The sequence below is a fragment of the Notechis scutatus genome, chromosome 1 (assembly GCF_049901735.1).
Source record: "Notechis scutatus isolate UNSWTSFEM ecotype Mainland chromosome 1, rNotScu1.2, whole genome shotgun sequence".
NCBI lineage: Eukaryota > Metazoa > Chordata > Lepidosauria > Squamata > Elapidae > Notechis > Notechis scutatus.
The window spans coordinates 42,420,001-42,434,433 of NC_142009.1; the positions used below are offsets into that span (position 1 = coordinate 42,420,001).

The following is a 14,433-nucleotide window of genomic DNA, read 5'->3' on the forward strand; positions in this document are numbered from 1 at the left end:
AGATGTTAAACTGTTGCTGGGGCCAAAGGAGACAAGCAGAAACTCAGTACATTGCTGGAAGCACAGCTTGGAATAGATACTGAATTGGAATATATACTGCACATTTTTCAAAAATTAAAAAAAAAGAATGTATTGGTTTCCTGTCCTCATTTTTATTTATTTGCTTTTGCCATCCATTTTACCATCCATGTCTTTGATGTTCTTCTATTTTACGACAGAAATATATGTTAATCTATAGCAGCAACTATAATGAAAGAGTCTTGGAACCCCTAAAATATGAATATATTTATTACTAAATCAAAGATATCTAATGTAATGCTAATCTAGCAAAATTATAGAAAATCTTTCCTGTCAAAAAGTAAACATTTCAGATCCTATGAAAGTTCAGGTCAGATTTAAACTATATGTACCATTAATAAACATGTAATCATGTCTCTCATTCTCTCCCCTCACCCCTGCCATACCATTCCCCATTTTATGGAAAAATAAACATTGTGGATTGGATCTTGAATGTGAAAGCTGAGAGAAAGCTTTTAACTATTTATTCCCTGCTAGGTTTTCTTTCCTGATTAATCATTTAGATTTGAAAAACTCAATCTTTTTCAGGGGACTTTTTAGGACAACAATGATTTGCATAATGAGCCTCACTTGAATTACTTTATAGTTATCTGGTAAACTTTTTTTTAAATATGGCAGCTAAATCATACATCATTTATAGGGCAAAGTTTATAGCTTGGTGGAGATGTCATAAGTTCTAGAGAATTTAGAAAGTCATAGTTTTTTAGAAAGATAATATTTTAGCAGATATCAGGTTATGGAGAAATCATTCTCCAATTATCAGAGGAATAGTAGAGAGAATCTAAATAAAGCCTATTAAATCCCACCAGTGACGTAAATCCCATCATTTTATCTCTAAAACTACAAAAAGAATAGTTGAGATTCAAGAATTCTTTATAACACCATAGACTTTCCTCTGATGCTATCTAACCATACAATGCCTGCACGTAAACCTGTATTGAGGGAGAAAATTTAATTTAAAAAAAAAAAAAACCTTGGGAAATGCAAGTAACATTCCAGAGTTCATTTCTACAACAATCTCAATATTAAAGCTTGACAAAGCAGTATCGGTGGTTTGCATTTCACGAAGGTAACCCCGTTTGCAGTCTTCTGCAATCAGAGCCCCCAGAATACCAGGACGCTTATCATCCTTCTCCATCAGGCTCCATCAGGTGACTGCAGTTCTCCAAGGGCGCGCTCGCTCGCTCTTTCCTTCCCTCTGTCTCTCTCCTTCTGGATGCCATTTCTCTACATTGGAGCCAATCCCGCTCTCCCAATCCAGAATTCCTCGGCCCCCCTCGTCCCCCGCCCCCCCGCGTCCTCCTCTATCCGCTCTCAGCCTCAGGGCAGAGGCCCGTCCCACCTCGCGTAACCCACCTCTCGCCAACAGTACCGAGTTGGAGGCGGGTCTTTCTCCTTGGATCCGCCTCTTCGCGAGTTGCCCGAGAACTTTGTTTTGAGCCAGCAATCTGGCCGGAGGGAAGTTTTGTGGCGGCAGCTCCGAGCCCGAGGCGACCGCGGGTCGGGGTGGTGAGAAAGGGGGATCCCCAGGGTGCCCGGATCAGATTCTAAAGAAGCCTGCCTGGCCGCCATGGAAGGGTCTCGGGGGCTGCCACTGTTACTGCTGCTGCTGCTGCTGCTCTCCCCCGTGGAAGGTAAGGCGTTCCTCCCGTCTGCTTGGCTCCCACGGGCGGGGCGCGAGCAATTCTTTGGTTCCCCCCTTATGGAGGTGGCGACGGAGGGTCCCTGGGTCCTCCTCTCCGCACAGGTGGCCAAAAGGCACTGCGCCTCACCGGGGGGCGATCCTGAATATTAGAGGGCGCCCCAAGAGACTTCCCAACGTCGGGGTGGAAGGCTGATGGGTCGCGATCTGACACCTGCCATTGTATAAAGAGAAAAGGCTACAAGCCGGTCCTCACCGCAGAGACTGGTGGACAGAGTACGCAGGGGTTTTAAAAACACCCATAATGAATGTCTATGGAGATTCTCACTCATTCAGGCCCTGGTTGTCCCAAAGTTGCTTTTTTCAAAACAACAACAACTGGACCTTCTTTGTCATGAGAAGTCCAGATGCCTTTTGAAAAAGCACCTTTAGGACACAGTATGAATGCTGATTTCCATTTCCCACATACCAAGTATCTCTGACTAGTTTCTATCGCAAAGACAGGGCTATGCAGAACCAGAAAGTTGGACGTGGGTTTTGTCTGAACTCACCAAATTCTCAAATGCTTCCCAATACTAACGGGGAGCCAAGTCCAAATGCAAACCTCAATTGGAGGGGCGCGCTAGGCTTCTGGGAATGCAGTGAGCGAAGACAGCTGTCTGTCTGGCGCCTGTTTTCCTTCCTTCTTCTGGATGAGGCTCTAGTACTCCGGCTGAACTACTTAGCCAGTGGGCAGCAGGGAACTTGAATCCTCTCGGTGAAATTGTAGAGGAAGCTGGCATCTGCAGAGTAAGCCCCTCTGAAGCCCTTCTCGATGGATGATGAGGCTGAAACTGGTTACTTAATACTTCTTCCACTTCTTTATTCGAGTGAATGTTCAAAAAAGGCAGCTTAATCAGTAAAGGACAATGGTAGATGGGGCTGTTGAAGAACGCTTTGTTTGTGCCTATTTTGAGTGAGACAAATTTATGTAAGACGAATACTGTGTTTAGAGAACCATTTGGTCAGGGTGAGAATGAGATATGTACAAAGATAATTATTTGTATTATATGAAATTATTTGTCATGAAGGGCAGAGTGTCCTAATTAAACAGATGATTTAGATTAAGGTATTTTTTTTAAATTAATCTTAGATCTTACACAAATAAATACACTCTATAAACTGTGCTTGCATTGATTTCACTGCTAGCTTTTCTTATAAAAATAAAGAACTAGGAATAATGGATGTGTCCCACAGTGATGTGTTAAATGGTATACAATTTAGAAATCCCAGTTCTAAATCTCATAAAATTATCTTCCACTCAGTTTTATCAGCTGATAAAATTATTCTTACAAAACTTTATTCTGCATTTCTTGGATACAAATGTGGTGAGCTAGAATGGTAAAACATATACCAAACCTGCATTTAATAATGCATGTATGCAAGAAGGATGAGATCCGGTACTGTTTTTGGCATGGGTATAGGAAATGCATGTCAGCTGGTAATATGACTCATTCATATCTGAAGAAAAATATGTCAAAGAAAAATATAGTGGCATTAAAAGACTAATCTACAGTAATCTATTCTGGGGGTAGGAGGGAGCTATTCCTAAAAACCAAAGCGAATTGATTTCTTTGGTTCGTGCCTTGAAAAAGTCCTCTGGAATAACAGTCATGAAATCTGGAATTTGGAAGTAAGGCTAGAACATGTGCTTCTTCAGCCTTTAGTTTTTTTCCAAATCATAGTAAAAATGATTTGTTAAGCAAGTCCCCCATGGATTCCTCCCTAAAGGCAAAATCCATACTTCCCATGCAGTGAGTTGTCTGCACAAATGGTAGATATGTCAGAGATGCTCTGTCCATTCATGCTCTCTAAAAGCAAAGTGCCTGCTAGTTCGCCTCTGAAGATAATCTTCAAGCAATGTCCATCTCCTGTTAAAGTAGAGTGATACAAGCTACATCTTCAATCACCCCTATTAGCCATGCTAGCTAATCTGATTAGAATGAGGTCCAGGACTATGTGGAGATTCATGATTTACCCTGGTAAAATGTGCTTATTGGTACTATTGCTACTATGGAGAACAGCTCCCCTGCCTTTTAATTAGAATATCCCATCTATTCTTCCTAAGAATAACCTTTCAAGATTTTCTGTCTTATTAATTCCTGTTCCATAAGGAATGTAAACTATTACTATACAGTCATGGACAAATCAAGAGAAATGATAATGCCATGTAATACTGCAATAATAAGGCCACACTTGGAATACTGTGTACAGTTCTGGTCACCATGATACAAAATAAAATGCCAAGACCCTAGAACAGGGGTACCCAACCCCCCAGTCCATGGACTGGCACCAGTCTGTGGCATGCCAGTAACTGGGCTGCGCAAACAAGCAAAGCTCATCCACAAGATGCAGGCAATATGCGAAAGCACCCCCTGTCCAGTCGATGGAAAAAAACCTCTCTCCATGGAACCGGTCCTTGGTGCCCCAAAAGTTGGGGGCCTCTACCCTAAATATTTGCAGAGACGAGCAATAAAAATGATAAAATCTCTGGAGGCTAAATCATATGATGAACAGTTGAGGGAGGAAGGTATGTTTATCTATGAAAGAGAAGAATTAGGAATGACATAACTGTTTTCCAGTTTTTGAGGGGCTGCCCAGAGAAGAGGGACTGGCATTGCCCAAAGCATCAGAGAGAGAAACAAGAAATAATGGGTGGAAGATTGTTAAAGAGAGATCCAACTTAGAAGTAAGGAGAATTTTTCTGACATTAAGCACAATTAATCAGTGGAATAAATAGTCTCCCAGACTTGTGGATGCTTTATCACTGAAGGTTTTCAAAAAAAAAAAAGACTGGACAACTGATTGACTGGGATGATATAAAGTTTCCTGCCTTGAGCAAGGTGTTGGACTAAAATACCTCTAACGTTCCTTTCAGCCCTATGATTCTATAATCTATGTTTTAGTTTTGTTAGTTTTCCCTTCTTCTTTTTGTCTGCAATTGTAGTGGGGCTGTCAGCAATAATATTAAGGGGAAGTTATGCAAGTTTCATTTTTCTTTAAATCAGAAACAGTCAAAATGCAGTAGAGTTGGAAAGAAGCAGGCTTAACATGATCATATTTTTAAATTTTGAATAAGGTGATGTGATAAAGGTGATGTGAAAGTTTCCTCTCATCTGTCCTATAAATTTAACCTTTTTTTTTTTTTTTGGAAACTCTAAAGTAATCCCTCCATTTCCAAAAATGGGCTGGCCCAAATCCAGAAGGTAGCCTTGCTCTAGAGCAGGGGTGTCCAACCTTGGCAACTTTAAGACTTGTGGACTTCAACTCCCAGAATTCCTGAGGAATTCTGGGAGTTGAAGTCCACAAGTCTTAAAGTTGCCAAGGTTGGACACCCCTGCTCTAGAGCAAAATAACAATGGGGAATAGGTGAGGTGAGTTGTTTTTTTACCATGAAGTGGCATATTTTTACCATGAAGGCACATATTATTGAATGAGTCACATGTCATATCTCCAAATAAGATGAGATATTAATTATACATTAGAATTCAACTGAAAATGCAGTCAAGTTTTGACATAAACATTTAAAATCCGTACTAAGAGTTCCTTAAAAAATAAGATATATCCGGGACAAATTATGGGAAAGCAAATGTTCAGAAGATCATGGATTCTGAAGAATAAGTAAAGAAATGCAATTAATGTGAAAAGAAAGGGAAATGTGGGTGCCTCTTTCTGGCACCTGACTGGTTCCTCTGCATTCTGGTAACATTTAAGGGAGAAGTCTGTGACGTTGAAAGGTAGATGAGGGAAAATGCAGTTAACTTTCTCTGTAGATGAAGTTTGCAAATGTGCAGGCATTAATTAATCACAGCGTTTGTGTTTAAAACAGTGAGTTAATGGTTTCACACATGCAGTCTTCTATAGAAGTCCTATTTTGGGAGCAGGAATGATTTCCAATTTCATGCCTGCTTCTCCTTTGACTTTGTGGGAAGCTGGCAGGGAGCATTGGAAATCACAATCACATGATCATATTAGCGTGGCAGTGCTGCAGTGGCCACAATTTTGCCAATGCAACTGGTGTGAGGATCCTTAAAATTTCAATTACACGGGAGTGAATTTTATCAGCATTCTTTCAGTTAGTGGATTTCAGGTCCTTGATTCAAAAATTATTGTGCTATCATGCACAGTTTGGAATAATTAAAGGTTACAAACAGATGAGCAGGCAGGAGAGTTTTAGTACTATATAGATTACCAGCATCTTGAACTGAACTTGCAAGCAAACTGGCAACCAATGTAGCTCACAGAGCAGAGGTGTAATGTGTGCTCACATACTGTGCTGCTACACTTTGAAAAGTTGAAACTTCCAGGTGCTCTTCAAGGGTAGCCCCACGTTATATATTGGCCATGTGGAACTTTAGTTTTGCTGAAGGTTATATATGCTGTTTATGTTGTGTTCACAACATTCACATGCAAGGGTGGGATTCTACCAGTTCGCACCTATTCTCTAGAACCGGTTGTTAACATTCTAAGCAGTTCGGAGAACCAATTGTTAGAAGAAATTATTGGCCTAATCCTGTAAGGAAGGCAGGAAGGAAACATTCTGGTGTTGCTTACAGAAACTGCCTCTCCATTAACCCTTATTATATTCTTGGCAGGACTAGACTTCCTGTCTCAGGAACTTCTCTGGAGTTATTTTCCCCTCCTTTGCTGGTACTTTGCTTGTGTGGAGTGACCATTCAAAGTTACAGTGGCACTTAAAAAAAGTGACTATGACCAGTGTTCACACTTACGGCTGTTGCAGCATCCCCACAATCATGAGAGGCCAGGCGAGGAGATGCGTGTCTTGATGTGAGTGATATTGAGTTGGCCACGCCCAGCCAATAACATGACCACCAAACCACGCCTACCAACTAAGCCATGCCCACAGAACCAGTTGTTAAAAAATTTGAATCCCACCCCTGTTCACATGTATAAATGCATTGCAATCTACAGATATTTCTTTGTGAGAAAAAATGTTAATAAATGTTTCAGAGGCTCTTGGGTGTCTGTCTATCTATATATGTGGATAATAAATTTTCTAAAATTAAATTAAATAAATAAATAAACCTCTAGCAAAGTAAAGCAGTTGGGAGAGGATCTTTTCTTCCATATTCCTGTAGGACGTTAACTATCAGAGATAACCATGGATTAATAAAGACCTTCACACAAACACCCCCACAAAAGCACCCTAGGTGTTTAGTAATAATTTTTCACATCAGAAATTAAATCAAGGAAAGCAATTCAGAAAAAAATAATACTTACAAAACTATTGTGAAAGAAAGTTTATAAAGAATTGTTGTAAAAGGAACAGAAGTAGAAACTAGCACACAAATACAAAACCAAAACTATTTAGCTGAAATATGGTGAAGGCCATAAGAAGCTTTGAAGATAACATGGCAATGTTTCTGAATGTGAACATGAAACAAAATATAATGATAAAACTATAACTCTTAATTTACAGGTCTTGCTAGTGGAAAAAAAGAAGCAAAGAAATTTGGCTTGACATCTACCAAGTCATATTCACAAGAGGTGGACTCAGTAGGTGTACAACCAGTAGCCCAGTCTTTTCTGGCCTGGTTAAATTATACTTCTCCGGTCAGTACATTGTCACCTCCTATGGATTCCAGGCTTATTAAGATCAATACAGTCACCTCACCAGGAGATCATGCAGGTCATCTTCTCCAATCAATTAAGTTTAATCCTACAATAGGAACCATACTAAGCGCTGAACATATGGATATCACATTTAATTGCTCGATCGATGTTCCCAAGTCACTGGTCAACCAAGACTTCCCACCTATTACCTTATGGAAGAATGGGAAGGAAGTTCTTGACGTTAGCAGCCACTATTACCAGTTTGATGATAATGAATTAACCACTATGAAAGCTGCTTTCAGGTAAATCAATGTTTATTCCATTTAATTTTAATTTTTAATTTTTTTCTGGAGTTAATAATTATTGAATGTTAGAACCCTAAGATTACAGATGATTTTCACATTTACATTTGGAAGGCACACCAGATTTAAGAAATCTAATTTTAGCACTATTGTAACAGAGTCAAATATGAAACAAAATGGGGACAATGAGTGAATTGATTTCATTCTCTCCTTATCCTAAATAGTGGAACATTTATTTCCTGAACACCCTTGAAGAGATTCAGAAGCTACAATGCAGCAGCAAGTGTTCTCTTGCTAAAATATTTTTGTACCTTATGGGATGAATGCATTTGCACTCATTTGCAAAGGAAAGATTATCTAGAAATGTATTTAGAGAGCTTCCATTACTTTGAGTTTGGATTGTGTGAGCAGATGCTCCCCTTTTAATGGCATGTGGAAATGACCTTAGGAGATAGGAAGAAGAGCCCTAGCCTAAACAATGGTCTGATAAACAAACTACGGGTCTGAAGGAGGAGAGGTGATAAAAATGTCTCAGAAGGAACCTCCTTCCCTAGTTTTTCAGAGCACAAAAGTGAGGGATGCAAGAGGTACTTTCAGACTTGCAATATTCTGTTAATGTAACCTTACAATAAGGATAGAGCTAGTAGTCTTAGGTGTGCTTCTTATCTGGACTATTTCAAAAGGCTAACAATCCTCTATTACCCATACATCTTTCCCCTCTCTCTATATATTAAGCAAAATGAAATCTCAACCCATGAGATTCATAGAGTAACAAGTTCATCCCAACCCATGAACTTGTTACTCTCTTGTTACTCTGTCTAGCCCATGAGGCTGCCTGAAGGCCACATGTTTAAAACTATCTTGCTCTTGCTCCTTTAGTACAGCTAATGAGAGTTGCACAGTCCATTTTGGGACTATGAAGAATGAGGATACACCCCAGTATTTCCACTACTTGGAAACATTTTTAAGTGCTGAGAATTCTCTTTTTTAAAAAAATAATTATTTCCCTTGTGGATTGCCTTCCTACAATATTTATTTTTAATGAACCTTAAAATACTGCAGCATTTATTTCAGTATGAACAAGGAATACCAGAGTCTTGACTAAGTCAAGAACGAACACTGATGGCCTTATAAGTCTTTTTTCTCTCTTCCTTTTCTTCTATAGTATACCCAATGCTCAGCATTCTGATAAAGGGTCTTATAGCTGCAAATTGACAATTGAGAATGTGGAAATTGAATCAGATCCTATTTTGGTTTTGTTGGAAGGTAAGTTTAGATCGGGAATAAGTACTTGTTGGCTAAAGTGGGGTGATTTTGCAAAACAATCTGACAGTGATAATTCCTGGAGAACCAGAGGTAGAGGAGAAATGGATTAAACTAAGACAGGGAAATTGTTTATAGAATAAGTAAGGAGGTGGGTGGCTGAGGTGCTTCTCATCACACTAACTCATTGAAGATATTGAGACTCCCTCTCTCTCCCTCCCTCTCCCTCCCTCTCTCCCTCTCTCCCTCTCAGCTCCTAGAAAAAAAGTAGAAATTGACTCCCCCTTGCCCCTCTACATAGATGCTACTTACTACAACTTCTAACACCCCTCATTTTGGTCTTTGTTGTCTAGATAATTGTAATATAGCATCACTTAGGAAAACACCATATTTCTCACATCTGTTCTAGCTGGAAGGGAGAAACTCCACTGGCAGGTGGTATTGTTTTTAAATGCAAAAACGTATCATTGTCTACATTCTTATATTTTCCTTTGCCAGGGAAGAGATAGAAATATAGTGGTATTACCTGAATGATAGAGATTACTTTGGTTGCCCCCGAGATATTTTTATTCTCTTAGACAACATCATTGGTTACATACTGGTCAAGAGAACGGAGACCAGTGTCTTCCCACTTTAGTGAGCAAGTAATTAATGTAATCTAACACGTATTCAGAGTACACTTCGAGCTCATTTCTGTTACACACTTAGAAATCACTGCCTTGTTAGGTTAAATGGATTTCTAAAGCAAACTTTGGGACTTTAACATTTATGGATTCCAACTCCCAGAATTCCGTAGATAGCATGCTGGCTAGGATATTTGGGGAGTCTACACATCTTAAAATGGTTGAAGTTGAGAAAACTGACTTAAAGTAACTTTTCTCAGGCTGGAGCCCTACAAGTGTGTTCATTGACTGGGAATACTGGAAATTGTACCTCCTAATGCACCAGTTTGAAGCTGTTGGGGAGCCTTAGGCTGTGACAACATAGTATATTACATTTGATTATTTGCTCCAATAACGGGCAGGAAGATTTATCACCAATCCATGAACTTCCCACTTCAGATTTGCTTAATAAGAAACCAAGAGCTAGTATTTGATGCTTGATCCATGGAGGATGTTGACTTGAACCACAGGATACTTGACTGGGCACATCTAGATTGAGTAAAAAAGGCCTTGGGGAATCACTGTGACTCTCCACCTTAATGCACAATTTCCATCTAAGTAGACAGATTTTTTAAAAAAATTCTATAGTATGAAAACGGCATGGATGGCAGCCAGATTAGCATAAGACTGATAGAAAAAGCAGGTTACAGAAGATCTTTGATGGACTATCAGATTGATCTTTATAATCACTTATATTATCTATTAATTAAAATATGGAGGCAAAGAGGAAATGCTCTAAAGATGCACAGGTTTCAGATTTTGTACATATCTCAATTGATATGGATAACGAATGGGAGTAGCAAGATTACTACTCCATCCTTCTCAGTTGCTTAATTCTTCCATGCAATGAAGATCAGTGGAAGTTATTTTGAAAGTACTATTTTTGGGCTTAAGTTTCAACTGCTCCTATCCGTTTTGGCTGGCGCACTTAACTTTGTTGTTAATAAATCAATAAATAAAAATAAACAATTCCAGCACACCATTAGTCATTGTGCTGAGTCTCAAGAATCTTTCCTCACCCTGTTTTTTAAATAACTCACCATTTTAAAAATATGTTCACCAATGGATTGCTGAAACTTGGACACAATACCAATTGGTTCAATAATCATTCATATATGTGTATATTTTCTTTTTTTAAAAAAAAAAAACAAGTTTTATTAAAAATTTCAACAACAAACAAATCATTACATATTTAAATCTTTTCCTGTCTTTCTACAAAAATTTCCCCAATATTCTCATAAAACACAAACAAACACAAACAAACACAAAAATCTTTTAGTAAAGTACCTTGGCCCCAGTTACCTCTCTTTGCATGGGCAGCGCATATCACTCTTCACAATTTTATCTTATTTAATCCATCTTAATTAAATCATTAAATTTATATCTTTTGCCCATTCATTATCCCTCTATCTCTTCTTATAATAAAAAGAATTTCTCCTGAAATCACTAATCAGAGTATGATGCCTTTCTATCCTCCCCTAAGTTAGTAAAATTAACATTCAACATAACAAATACCCAATTCGGTTCTGCTTGGTACATTCTATCCACCAAAATTGTTTAAATACATTGTATCCTCCTTTCCTTCAATATTTTATTACATTTTAAAAACCAATCATTATTAAAAACTTCAACATTTTAATTTCTTATTAAATCTTAAACCATTCTAATTTACTATTTCAAATATAAATGTTACAATACCATCTTCTGTACCTAGCAGAATCTTTCTTACAGAAGTTTATATTTCATCCTTTGTCCCTAAAAAAAATTCCTCTTCTCCCATCCAATTTTAAAACTTTGAGGCTTTTCTCCGTCTTTCCCCTTTCTTTCTTCCCCACCAAATCTTCCTACCCCCTTCTTCTTCTAACCTCTGCCTTGCTGGGATGCCTTCTCTGTTGTGTTCCCTTTTTCTCTTGTTTGCTATCATTATATTTACTTTGCATCATATTTTTCTCTTTCTCAAATGTTTTTTTAGATCTTAAGTCCTTCATTTTCCTTGCTCTCTTCCTTCCTTCTTCCTTAAATAAGTTTTGGGATTCAATAAAGATGGCGTCTTCGTCTTTTCCTTGTTGTTGTTCTTCTGGAACAACTTCTGTTTCCATCTGTTCCATTGTCTGTTGGTAATTGACCAGCGCCATTTCTAGAAATAGAAAAGCTTTTTCCATACCATCTTTGCAGGCTGCTTTTGTTTGCTCATATTCATCCCTCAGGTCTTCAAAAGGGAAAGCCATTATAAATAAATCTTTTCTTTTCTTTATTCCTCTTTCTTCTTACACCAACCAAATATTCCGAGAGAAAGGTAAAACAATCCCAAAATCCACAATCCTCAATAAATCCAAGCAAGCCAAAATTCCCCTTCCTCTTCCAGGGGTGGTATCAAACAAATACAAAAAGAGTCCAAATCTATATTTTAAAGCCTTATTAAAATTATATTTCTGTCCTCAAGTCTTCAAGGCATCTCCTCCAACAAGATCCAAATTTATATATTTTCTTTATCCTCTCCCTTCCGGCTTAATTCCGTCGGGAGGGAGAGTAAACTTTCCTTTCAGCACCTCAAAATAGCCGCTTTTTTTCTCTTGTGGAAAAAATCATCAAAAAACCATCTTTTCCAGGAATTAAATTAGATAAATCTCAAAGCCCTGGGTCGACCAAGAAGAACTTTCACTTTCAATAACTTTCTCTTCTTCCTCCTGCGCATACTTGCCCGGCTGCCGACTTCTTTGTGGCGGCCATTACGGACCGCCGCTGCACCGTCCTGGTAAAAGGGGGTTCTGCTGGCCAGGGAGGGGTCTGCAACACCCCCAGACCCTTCCTCCGGATCCCCTTACCTTCAGCTACCCCTGCAGGGCAGCCTTGCTCCGCACCCGTCCGGGTCGGAGCCCCAAAACGGCTAGCGCGGCAGGGATCGCGCAGCCGCGAATCCCTACCGCCGCGGCCGACAAACCGGAAACTCATGTGTATATTTTCTTATGTGATTTTTAAAAATAGTATTTAAAAATACCATAATGGAAAATTACCCTATGAAGCATCAAAAGAAGCCACAACCTCCTTGACTGTTGCTTGTTTTAAAATTGCATGGTGGCGGGAGAATTCTGGGAGTTGAAGTCCACACATTTTAAAGTTGCCACGTTTGAGAAACACTGAACTCTTGTGTTTGTCCCTTGATTGTATTAAGGTTGCTTGACTCTAAGGCTGGACAGCTATTAAATATGGGACTTATTTTTTAAAATAATTTTTTATTACATTTTCACAAATACAAATCTCAATCATGTCTGTGACAGCATTTTGGTATCGACAAATATGTACATCTTATAGTTCTTATTATATACATTTTATTTATACATTAACAGATACCTTGTGTGATTTATTATAAGTATCTATAATTATTTCTATCTTATATACCTTATTGTCTATATGTCTACAATAATATTCTCTTAAGGCCTCATATTTTAATTACATTAGTCCATTTTTCCTACTTTCTATATTTATTTTCTAATCATTCATACCATTTGTACCATTTAAATAAGGGACTTATTATCTCAAGTCCAAGACCCCTGAATGATACTGCAATGAAAAATTGTTGTACTTAATGCTTAAAGCTTAATCGTATAAGTCCAGTCTTTCCAATCTGAGGAAATCCAGATGTCATGGCTTACAACTCCTGTCACTCATAGTCCTGCAATGGAGAAATTCTAATGGGTTGTAGTTCTACGTGTCTCTTGTTTTCAACGTCTTAGTAGTGCTTTTACTTCTGCTGCCTGCAGGACTGCCACATTTCATTAAGCAGCCCCAGGGGTTGAATGTTACCCGAAATGAACCATTCAATCTCACATGTCATGCTGTGGGGCCTCCTGAGCCTGTTGAGATTCGCTGGCATTGGAACAGCAACCAAATCCCAAAGAAAACTGACATTTCTCCATCTGTGCTGAGCATGCCAGGTGAGTTAAATCCATTTGTCCTGACACAAATTTAGCATGATCGGTTTGCTAATCTGCATTGGAACAGGGGAACATTAAATATAACTGAAGCATGTAATTGGTCATATAGCTGAGTCCTGGACATTCTGTCTTGTTTTTAAAATGAGCAGATTAATGATACATTTATTTTAAAAGGAGTAGCCTAAATGGACTAAAACAATTATTTTTTTAAAAAACTTGCCTATTGCTATAGGGAACAATTCAACAACAGAAAACTTAAGAGTTTTTTTAGAGTCAGCATGTGTGTATGGGCGTGTGTGCATAATGGTATATAATATATACCCTGTTTCTCCAACAATACGGCCTCCCCCAAGAGGAAGTCCCAGCATGTTTTATAGGCATGAAATGAAATTAAGCCCCTCCCCCCCCAAATTAAGGCCTATATTAAAACATGCGAAATGGGGGAATGGTGGGGGCTTGCCATTAGGAAGTACTTTTGTTGCACACCTGGATATGGTGCTGCCTGCGTTGACCCCTATACGAAGTGCCCCACCAACACTGAGGTCAACATCCAAGCCGTTGCCGCTCGCCCACCCAAAGATGCAAGGGGGGGGGAATTAAGTCACCCCCGAAAAGACGGCCTAGCCATTTTTTCAGGGCTCAAAAAAAAATAAGACCCGGCCTTATTATATGAGAAACACGGTAGTATGTATTGTGTGCGGATGGAAAGAGATATTTTATATGAAGAAGATCCTAGTTTTAATTAGTGATGTGTTGTAGTTAAAAAACTAAAAGGATATTTACTATGCTGTGAGATTAAAAAGATGTTTTAAGATGGATGACTATACAAATGTTAGAAATCAATCTATCCTTTAGGCTGTTATAGTTGAATCCATTAGTAGATAATGGATTTAGCTAGCACTTTAACTAGTGATGCTACTACTATCAGAGTGGGTATT

The 14,433-nt window shown here is 38.7% G+C and overlaps 1 protein-coding gene across 3 annotated transcripts in view; it reads left to right on the forward strand.

Moving 5' to 3' along the window:
* The first annotated feature begins 1,473 nt into the window (after nt 1-1,473).
* Nucleotides 1,474-14,433, forward strand: part of MERTK (MER proto-oncogene, tyrosine kinase) — an 86,772-nt gene continuing 73,812 nt past the window's right edge. For 2 of the 3 annotated variants that reach the window (XM_087962075.1, XM_087962079.1), the window contains exons 1-4: nt 1,474-1,712; nt 7,200-7,635; nt 8,801-8,901; nt 13,322-13,495. In XM_087962075.1, coding sequence (XP_087818201.1) covers nt 1,649-1,712; nt 7,200-7,635; nt 8,801-8,901; nt 13,322-13,495 — 775 coding nt within the window. In that variant the 5' untranslated portion in view covers nt 1,474-1,648. Of the gene's footprint in view, nt 1,713-4,341; nt 4,449-7,199; nt 7,636-8,800; nt 8,902-13,321; nt 13,496-14,433 lie in introns of those variants that run through there. The other variant, XM_087962084.1, reaches the window with a different exon arrangement.